The sequence below is a fragment of the Grus americana genome, chromosome Z (genome assembly GCF_028858705.1).
Source record: "Grus americana isolate bGruAme1 chromosome Z, bGruAme1.mat, whole genome shotgun sequence".
NCBI lineage: Eukaryota > Metazoa > Chordata > Aves > Gruiformes > Gruidae > Grus > Grus americana.
In genome coordinates, this window is record NC_072891.1 from 12,103,106 (window position 1) to 12,112,191 (window position 9,086).

General features: G+C 59.2%; 3 protein-coding genes across 4 annotated transcripts; all 3 read left to right on the top strand.

Annotated features, from left to right (window-relative positions):
- The first annotated feature begins 1,167 nt into the window (after positions 1-1,167).
- On the top strand, positions 1,168-2,599 carry LOC129199433 (avidin-like). The gene is made up of 4 exons (XM_054809917.1): positions 1,168-1,324; positions 1,455-1,665; positions 2,068-2,188; positions 2,452-2,599. Exons 1-4 carry the CDS (start codon positions 1,253-1,255, stop codon positions 2,495-2,497), a joined length of 450 nt encoding a protein of 149 aa, XP_054665892.1. The 5' UTR covers positions 1,168-1,252; the 3' UTR covers positions 2,498-2,599.
- Positions 2,600-2,937: 338 nt separating this feature from the next.
- On the top strand, positions 2,938-4,743 carry LOC129199469 (avidin-like). The gene is made up of 4 exons (XM_054809993.1): positions 2,938-3,057; positions 3,551-3,761; positions 4,225-4,345; positions 4,421-4,743. The coding sequence occupies exons 1-4, from the start codon at positions 2,986-2,988 to the stop codon at positions 4,452-4,454; spliced, it is 438 nt and encodes a 145-aa protein (XP_054665968.1). The 5' UTR covers positions 2,938-2,985; the 3' UTR covers positions 4,455-4,743.
- A 2,134-nt stretch (positions 4,744-6,877) lies between these two features.
- On the top strand, positions 6,878-9,086 carry LOC129199415 (avidin-like). 2 transcript variants are annotated; one of them, XM_054809892.1, is made up of 5 exons: positions 6,878-7,101; positions 7,926-8,045; positions 8,162-8,375; positions 8,729-8,849; positions 8,931-9,086. In XM_054809892.1, the coding sequence occupies exons 1-5, from the start codon at positions 7,027-7,029 to the stop codon at positions 8,962-8,964; spliced, it is 564 nt and encodes a 187-aa protein (XP_054665867.1). In that variant the 5' UTR covers positions 6,878-7,026; the 3' UTR covers positions 8,965-9,086. The 2 variants fall into 2 exon arrangements, with proteins under 2 accessions (XP_054665867.1, XP_054665868.1); XM_054809893.1 differs by having other exon boundaries at positions 6,879-7,101; positions 8,165-8,375.

Sequence of the window (9,086 nt, forward strand, 5' to 3'; positions counted from 1 at the left end):
AACAGCAGCTCCGTGGGAAAACATACCTTGTTGTGCAGTTCATTTCTAAGACAGAGGGAAGCAAAGACTGGGGCCAGAATTTCCCACAGGCAGCCAGCTGTCTGGCTGGGGAGCTCTTGCTGGCAGGGGTGCGAGAGGGCTGTGGGGCTCCTGCAGAGAGGAGAGGGAGGAGCTGAGATGCCAGCAGCAGAAATGCAATGCTCTCCACCCTGGGTAGCGACGGATTTTACTGTTGGTGAGAAACTGGGGCTCAAATGTGAGATTGAAGGGAAAGAAAAAATTGGAAACTATTTCTGAGATGTTGCAAAGAGTAGCCTTGTCTCCATTTTAAGAAAAAGAGCATTTTCTGGTGAATAGGGCTCCATCAGCTCTTGCTGTGATGACCAGGGGAATTAAAACAGACATATTTTAGGAGACTGCCTTGAAAATCATTGAGGAATGTGTGAGGAAATCTATTGTGAACTGAGCCACTTCAGCCTCCCCGGCCAGCAACAACTATAACATAAATGGAATTATATAAACACACACTTAAAGTTATTTAAGAATCCCTGCATAAATTTTGCCAGCATTAAAATGTGAGGTCCAAGACACTCGGGGAATGTTTGTTATTCATAAACAAAATAATTTCCTTCTAACAAAAGCCATTTTGTAAAAACAGCAGCAAACCTTCACCCTAGCCTGAGGCAAGAGGAGACCGGGTGCTTTGGTAGCCTGATCTGCAGCTGCTTCAGTAGTGGTTGGAGGGGGCAGGGGATAAAGCAAAGCCTGAAAAGGAGCCTGGTGCTGGGTGGGTTTACACGAGGATGCCTGGTGAGGAGGAACAGGGTGATGCCGTGTGCTGCAGCTGATCCTGCGGTGCATTGGGGTTAAGGCTGCTTGGCACCCCTATGCAGCCTGGGCACAGCAGTGAGGTAGCAAACAGGTGGCAGAAGGCACAACATCCTGAGAGGGGTTTTCCCGGGCTAAACATCCCTCCTGGTCATCACTGACCTGCAGGAGCCGGGGCTGCGCAAGGTGCCACAGAAGTGTAAGGAGGGACAGTTTCAGCAAGCATTTCTGGGAATATCTGCCTGAAATCACCCTCTCCCATGGCTGGAAACTGAAATGAGGAAACACCCAGATTGCACAATGCCCTGGCTGGAGCTGCCACCCGCAGCCCTGGCAGCAATAAAAAGGCAAGAGGGAAGGCACATCGACACAGTCCTGCAAGGAGCACATCCCTAGGTACGCCAGCCGTCTGCCTGCTGCAGAGATGGTGCAAGCGACTCCTTTCCTCCTGGTGCTCAGCCTGGCCCTGGTGGCTCCCAGCTTCTCTTCAAGAAAGGTAACAGCAGGGCTGGGATGCACGGGCAGGGTGGGCTGGGGGGCTGTGGCTCCTGGGAGTGCCTGCTCCTGCCACCCTGCCCATGCCTGGGCTGTGCTGTGGCACCAACTCTGAGTCCCCTCCACTCTAGTGTGTGCTGACCGGGCACTGGACCAACGACCTGGGCTCCAACATGACCATCAAGGCTTTGAACGCAAAAGGCGAATTCGCCGGCTCCTATCACACAGCCGTGACAGCCACCACAAACGAGATCCAAGTGTCACCACTGCAGGGGTCCCAGCATCACACAAATGAGAAGAGCCAGTCTACCTTCGGCTTCACCGTCAACTGGAGCTTTTCAGGTGCTTCTCCTTTCCCAGCCTTCCTGTGGTGTCCCTGATGCTTTTCTGCCCTTCCCTGCAGTATCCTTGATGATCCCGTGCCTTCCCTGCAGTGTCCCCAGTGCTCTCCCATCCCCTGCGGTGTCCCTGATGCTCCCCCATCCTTGACCCCAGAGCTTCTTGGCTGGTGTCACCTCCCAGGCCACAGAGGATGCACTGGGGGCTGAAGCCCACTTACTGTCTGCCCATGTCCATGTGAGACCCCCAGCCTCCTGCCTGCTTTCCCCATCACCACTGTCCCCAGAGGGCAGGGACAGCCCAGGACTACTGTCCCCTGCACTGGAGCAGGCTGCAGGGCCACAGCTTGGCACTGACCTGCCACTCCGGCCATGCTCACCTCCACCTCCCACCCCATCCCCACAGACGCCATCACTGTCTTCACGGGTCAGTGCTTTGTGGACAAGGAGGGAAAGGAGGTTTTGAAGACCATGTGGCTCCTGCGGTCACATGTGGACACGATTAAGGACGACTGGAAAGCCACCAGGTGAGCACCCTGTCCCTGCCCTGTGCGTATCCCTGGGGGTCGGGGCTCTCCCACCCTGCGGTGCTCAGCACCCAGCAGAGCTGCTGCCAGTGTGGGGGTCACCAAGGATGGGGGTGCTTGTGCATGGCTCCCCAGGGATCCCACCAAGGTGCAAATGCTGCTGGGGGGGGTGGGATTGGCTGGGTAGGCACTGGGAGGATGCATTTGCCCCATGCAAGGGTGCATTTCCTACCCTTACATCTCCTCCCTCTGTGTCCCTGCAGGGTTGGCATCAACATCTTCACCCGCCTGCGCCTGCAGAAGGAGTGAGGATGGCAGCGCAAGTGTTCCCGAGCCGGCAGCAGTGCCAGGGATCCGGCCCCCCTTCCTGCCCCATCACCTGCTTCTCCCAATAAAGTTTTGCTGCAAACACCTGCCTGGTTCCTGTTGTGTTGTGTCTCAGTGCCCATGTTCCCACATCCCCCCCATGGCCTCTCCTGTCACCATCCCCAAAGCCTGGTATGTGTCCCCTGCCACAACCACCCGCCATGGCCCAGGCTCCTCCGTTGCAGCGCCCACCACCCCACTGTGCTCCCACAGGACCTCCACCTCACCTGGGGGAGCAGGACCCTGCGCAGTCAGGCGCGGTGGCCGATGGCCCGTCTCCCACCAGCATGTCACTTGGCAGGAGGCCCGGCATGGGCGGCCGCTGCCCAGCCACAGCCCCCTCCGTTATAAAAGGGGCTGAGCTGGTGCGGGGCAGCAGCGCAGGCAGAGCCCGGGCTCTGCGCACGGCCGTCACCGCTGCCACTGCCACCATGGGGACCCTCAGCTGCAGCCTCCTGCTCGCCCTGGCCCTGCTCAGCCCCCGCACTGCTGCTGCCAAGAAGGTAAGGGCAGCCTGGGGGCAGTGCCCAGCCAGGGAGCTGCCCGCTTCTGCTGTGCCATGCTGTGCCATGCCGTGCTGTCCCCAGGGTGCAGGGTGACTGGATGAAGGGCTGCACACCCTGGCTATGCTGTGCTGTGCTGTGCTGTGCCATCCCTGGCATGCAGCATGAACGGCCGAGGGTCTGCCTGCTTTTGCTGTGCTGTGCCACACTGTGCTTTGCCACTGTGTGTTGTGCCATGCTGTGCCACCCCTGGGGTGCAGTGAGCATGGGTGAGGGGGTTGCATGCTTTCACTGTGCCATGCCGTGCCATGCCGTGCTGTGCCGTACCCAGCACTGCCAGCTCTGCCCTGCCATGCCACTGGTCCCAGCTGCCATGCGGAGGGGCCGTGTGAGCCCCAGACACACGGGGCACGTGTCCCACTGCCCAGGAAAGCTGGAGGGGGGGCTGTGGCTCAGCATTGCCCAAGTCAGCAGCATAACCCCCGGTCCCCAGTGTGACCTGCAGGGCCTGTGGAGGAACGAGCTGGGCTCCAACATGACCCTCTCAGCCCTGGACGCGACTGGGACCTTCTCGGGCTCCTACCACACCGCTGTGGCAGCCACCAACAAGCAGATCCTGCTGTCACCCCTGCAAGGGACCCAGCAGCACCCCAATGGCAAGGGGCATCCCACCTTCGGATTTACCGTGCAGTGGCAGTTTGCAGGTACAGCAGTACCCAGCACAGCATCCCAGGGCAGCCAGCAATCCCCTGCTCATGCTGGGAGTGGGGTGCCCCCCCGGCTGGTCCCCCATACCCTCCACGGGACCCAGAGAAACACTGTCTGTGGCCACAGACTGGCCGCACGCATCTGCTCCTGCCATGGGACATGGAAGGGGGGGGCTGTCTGTCTGGGGTGGGTGGAAGGGGTGTCTGTCTGTCTGTCTGTCTGTGAGAGGTGGTGGGGTGTCCATCTGTCTGTCCAGGGTACATGGCAGGGGTGGTGCCCATCTATCTGTCCAGGCGATGTGGAAGCAATCCATCTGGGCAATGTGGCAGGGAAGCCCATCTGTTTGTCCAGGGCATGTGGTGGGGGGTGTCTGTTTGTCTGCCAGGATCAGGTGGCCCAGGTTCCTCTGTCTGGAGACACATACTCTGAGCTCCCTCTGCTCCACTTGAACCCCACCAGACTCCACCACTGCCTTTGTGGGACAGTGCTTTGTGGATCGCCGTGGGAAGGAGACACTGGAGACCACGTGGCTCCTGCGGGAAGAGGTCCCGTCCCGCAGGGACACCTGGAAAGCCACCAGGTGAGCCCTGCCCCTGCCCCTGCCCCGCTGCCCCACAGCCCTGCCTCCCCTCCTGCTGACATGGCTTCCCCACAGGGTTGGCACCTCCATCTTCACCCGCATCAAGTGATGGGGACACATCAAGTGACGGAGATGCATCAAGTAATGGAGACAGGGACCAAAGCTGCCTGCACCCCACCATCCCGCCTGCATCCACAAGGATCTCTGCTGCTCTGGTCCTGGGCTGGGCTCCTGCCTGCTCCCAGGATTCTGGCTGGGAAACACACCCTCACCCTGCCCGCTTCCTCCCAGTGCCTCCTAGTGCTTCCCAGCAGCCTGCTGGTGGGCCCCCCTTCCCAAAGGTTGCATCTCCACACTCCAGTCTGCCACATCTTTCCATTAAACTCCATTTCCAGCTACTGCTGTGGGTTGAGGGCTTGGTTTTGGATGCACACAGGGGGAAGGGCTGGGTGCCAGCCCCCGTAGAGGAGATCACGGTCATAAGCTGGGAGCCTGGGATGTTGGGAAGGCCCAAAGTCCAGGCTGGATACTGGAGAGACCAGGGGAGGGACCTGGAGCTCCAGGGGCAGCTGCTGGGTAGACTGGGTGGCTAAGGCCAGATACTGGAGGGATCCCTTCTTTATATATGTACATATGCATGTATTTCCCACTAACTGAGTGCCACTTCATCAGCTGGAGGGTGGAACAGGATAAGGCTCCTTTTGGGCGCTCAAATTCATAGGACAACATCACCTGTAAATTACTTTATCAGCTCATTAGGAAAGAAAACAAACATATATGTCAAATAACAGCCCAATGCCCTTTGCACTTACCCATCTAACTAATTCATCACTTCAGCAGGCCATGAAGTTTTTAACTCACAAGTTCCCTAATCCGTAATGTGCAGCTCCTAACTCGGGTGCCCCTGAGCACCCAGGGGAGAAGCTGTGTGGGCAGGGAGAGGTGTGAAGGGCTCGAAGGAGGGTGCTGCCTGGGGGCAGCAGGGCTGCTCGAGGAAGATACTGTCGGATGGGGCAGGGACTTTGAGGCAGTGAGAAAATAGTGCACCAGGAGGCTGTCAGGCCCTGTCCAGCATCCTCTTCCTCTCACAGTATGTCTGCCATTCCCCAGCCTTCCTGAGCCTCTGCTCCTCTCCCTCCTTGCCTGCTGGGCTCTGGGGCTGCTCTCAGCCCTCCCGTCTCCTGGAGAGTGCATGGACCGGAGCCTGTCCAGGGTATGCCTGTACTGGCCGAGCCCAGCTGGCTGGCATGCCTGGCAGTTCAGCTTTTGATCAAAAGACATCTCTGCACCCTCATCCTCACCCCTGCAACCTCATCTTCACCCCCACATCTCCATCTTTACCTCTGCACCCTCATCCTCACTCCTGCATCCTCATCCTCACCCCTGCAACTTCATCTTTACACCTGCATCTTCATCCTCACCCCCGCATGCTCATCACCCCTTCACCCTCATCCTCACCCCTGCCTTCTACATGCAGTCCCTCAGTTCAGCCCCATTGCACACAGGTATCCTTGGCACTGCCCTGACCGCCCTGGGTGCATTCTCATGCTCACCCTCCCCAAACGCCTCCTGTGGCTGTCACCAGCACCGTGAGTTGGTCCTGAAAGGCTTCTCCATATGGACTGTGAGGTTAAAGCTTTGGGACCCCAGTGGGAGTGGGAGGGTGTGGCTGGGAACCCTGGCAGGGTAAGCCCATGGGAGAAAGCGGTGCCATCAAGAATGCTGCGGAACTGGGGAGTAAAACTTCCTTTCTGTCCTTTCATGACCCCCACAGCTGCAAATTCCCTGTCTCTCAGGGTCTCCTAGAAACGCATGCTGTGGGATAGGAGATTATGTAAGCAGCCTGCTTGCTAAACAGCAGAACAAAAACTGAAAGCAAAACTAACGGCTTACAAGAAGCCAGCACTGAGCCTGTCACTGCCACCACGCTTGAAGCCTAGCTTGTCAATTGCCCCATCCTGGCCCTGCTTCCCAAATGGCCCCATCCTTGATCCTTCAGCTCCCCCACAGCAACAGCCCACACGGGCCCGATCCTGCCCCAATGTTTGCTGGCCTTTTGCTCTTGCTCTGCTCCTGCCCAAACATTCTCTGGCCCTTTTTTCCTCTCCTGGTACATGCAGCCAGGGCTGCCCACCTCCAGCCTGCAATGCCCTGAGGCTTTCTTATTGCTGTTGGGGCAGGTTTGCTTCCTTCACCTGCCAAATCATCGCACACATGCCCTCGCGACTTCCTATCCTTCTGCCCATCCCCTGCAGTGACCAGGAGTGGTTTAGGGTGCAGGGGCTCCTGCAGGGCGGGGGTGAAGCCCAGGCTCAGCCCTCAGCCAGAAGACAGTGGGACCCGGGCCAGGGACCCCCAGGCTGGGCCATGTCAGTGGGCAGCTCCAGTCAGCCCTGTCTCCATCCCCAGCCTCGTCCCCGTGCCCATCCCCACCTCCTTCCCTGCCCCCATCCCGGTCCCCACCTCCATCCCCATCCCTCTCTCCATCCTCATCCCCATCCCCGCCCCCATCCCCGTCCTCCCTCCTGTCCCCATCTCTACCCCCATCCCGGTCCCCGTCCCCACCAGTCCCGCGGGTGTCACCTGAGAGTTTCCGGGAAGGCAACGGCGGGGGGTGTGCCGAGCTATAAAGGCACAGGCAGCGCCCGCACGGCGGGATACGGTTTCGCCGTTGCAGCACGATGAGCCGCCGCTTCCTCTCCACCCTCGCTGCGTCCGTCGGAGCAGCGCTGGCCGCGACAGCGGCGGGGAGCCAGGTGGGAGCGGGGGTGCCGGTCGGAGCGCCTGCTGGGAGACACGCGTGGGAAACTCGGCACCGGGGGAGGCTGCATGGGGGCACGCGTGGGGGTCCGGGGAGGGACATGGGTAGGAGACCTACCCCGGTGGGGGTGGGGCAGATGTGGGAGCTGCAGTGCTTGGAGGGGGGGCACGGATATGTGTGGAGACCCACCCGTAGGGGGAATGCTCCGGGGTTGTCCATGTCCCCAGGGAGGGGTGTGCATGGGGATCCCTTCCTTGGTGCAGGGGGGGACCCCTCCCGCGGGGACATGCAGGGGAATTGGGGCAGGGGTAACCTGGAGACCGTGTCCCAGGGGGTGGCTTGCCCCTGTGTGGGGATGTTCGGTGTGGGAGAAGGCAGGCGGTTCTTGGAGGAGGAGCTGGAGCCTTGCAGGTGGGATGCTGCACTGGCTGTGCAGCCTTCTCGGCCATGCAGGAGCCCACCATGAACTTGAGCTCTGCCCATCCTAGTGGGCTCTCCACTCATGACACACATTGGCACCGAGCACAGCACACATCCCCAACACACACAGGCAGACGTGTCCTGGGATCACCTGGCAGGGCTGGAGGGGGGGTCCTGTCTGTATTCCTACCTGTCTGGGGCTCCTGCCTTTAGCTTTTCCTCTTCACGTCCCCTTCTGCTTGGCTTACCCCAGCTTTTCACCCTCCTGACATGGCTGAGATAGCATCAACTTTATAAATCATGTCTCTTACAAACGAGTGCCCAAGCACTCACGGGGCTGGAGATCCCTTACTGTGCTGCTGCCCACAGCTTGCCCCCATGTTTTCTTTCTTTTCCAAGCTCCTCTGTGAGCCAGCCGAGATCCCTGGGGAGGAAAAGGCCAGTGCAAAGGCGGCAAAGGGGACCAACACCAAGTGGTGGCCAGGCCGCAAGCAGAAACGCCACACAAGGAATGGCAAGGTGAGTGCCAGCACTCCGTGGGCAGTGGGGATGTGTGGGCAGGGGGTTCAGCCCACAGGGCAGGGGTAGGGGCTGTCTGCAGGCAGCCCCCGGGTACACATCTGCTCATGCCCCAGCAGTGTGACCTGACTGGCTGGTGGGAGAACGACCTGGGCTCTAGGATGCAGGTGTCTGCAGTCGACAGCCAGGGCAACTTCACTGGCGAGTACCACACCGCTGTGTCAAGTGCCCAGAAACCCATCCAGCCGTCCCCCCTTGTTGGCTCCCAGCATTTGGATGAGGATGGGCAGTGTACCTTTGGCTTCACCGTCAACTGGAAGAAGTTTTCTGGTCAGTAGCTGCAGTGGTGGCTGTGCCTGGATGAAGTGGTAGGATGGAGAGGGGAGCTCGGACAGGTCCCAGCACCCACCCCAATCCCTCTGTCCCCTCTCCTGTCCCCATTCTGTCCTTCCTTTATCTCTCCCCACTCTGGATAGTGGCTGCAGACAGCAGGACACCTCCTGAAATACCATTTGGGCTAGGTGGCACCAAGAGCTGCTTTGACAACATCTCTGCCATAGAGCATTTAATTTCCCTGCAAACACTGGGACCCACTGAGGGTCTATGAGCATTAAACCTGCTGGTGCTTGTGAAGCCCCAAAAGCTGGGTCCCCCTGGGATGCTAACAGCCACCGCTCCCCCAGACTCCACAGCTGTCTTCGTGGGCCAGTGCTTTGCTGGGGATGATGGGGACGAGGTCCTGCAGACCTCCTGGCTGCTGCGAGAGAAGGTTGACTCCCTGCCTGATGACTGGAGAGCCACCAGGTGAGACATTGGACACTTGGCCTGGCTGGGACCCCTGCCCCTCCACTGGCTGTGTACCAGTGGACTTCTTCTTCCCTACAGGACTGGCCACAACGTCTTCACTCGTATACACTGAAAGGAAGAGGGAAAAGCCTCTCGCTTCAGCCAGATTTGAGAGACCAGGAGATCCCTCAGCAGCATGGTCCAACTATGGAGGAAAGTGTCCTGAAAAAATAAAGGAGCAGTTTCGCCTTTTAA

Bases quoted from the DNA above. Each gene is read 5' to 3' on its own strand.
- LOC129199433 (XM_054809917.1), top strand. From the start codon at position 1,253: ATGGTGCAAGCGACTCCTTTCCTCCTGGTGCTCAGCCTGGCCCTGGTG. The intron at 1,325-1,454 runs GTAACAGCAGGG...CCTCCACTCTAG, and splicing joins CCAGCTTCTCTTCAAGAAAG to TGTGTGCTGACCGGGCACTG. The intron at 1,666-2,067 runs GTGCTTCTCCTT...CCATCCCCACAG, and splicing joins CGTCAACTGGAGCTTTTCAG to ACGCCATCACTGTCTTCACG.
- LOC129199469 (XM_054809993.1), top strand. From the start codon at position 2,986: ATGGGGACCCTCAGCTGCAGCCTCCTGCTCGCCCTGGCCCTGCTCAGC. The intron at 3,058-3,550 runs GTAAGGGCAGCC...CCCGGTCCCCAG, and splicing joins GCACTGCTGCTGCCAAGAAG to TGTGACCTGCAGGGCCTGTG. The intron at 4,346-4,420 runs GTGAGCCCTGCC...GCTTCCCCACAG, and splicing joins GACACCTGGAAAGCCACCAG to GGTTGGCACCTCCATCTTCA.
- LOC129199415 (XM_054809892.1), top strand. From the start codon at position 7,027: ATGAGCCGCCGCTTCCTCTCCACCCTCGCTGCGTCCGTCGGAGCAGCG. The intron at 8,376-8,728 runs GTCAGTAGCTGC...CCGCTCCCCCAG, and splicing joins CAACTGGAAGAAGTTTTCTG to ACTCCACAGCTGTCTTCGTG. The intron at 8,850-8,930 runs GTGAGACATTGG...TCTTCCCTACAG, and splicing joins GATGACTGGAGAGCCACCAG to GACTGGCCACAACGTCTTCA.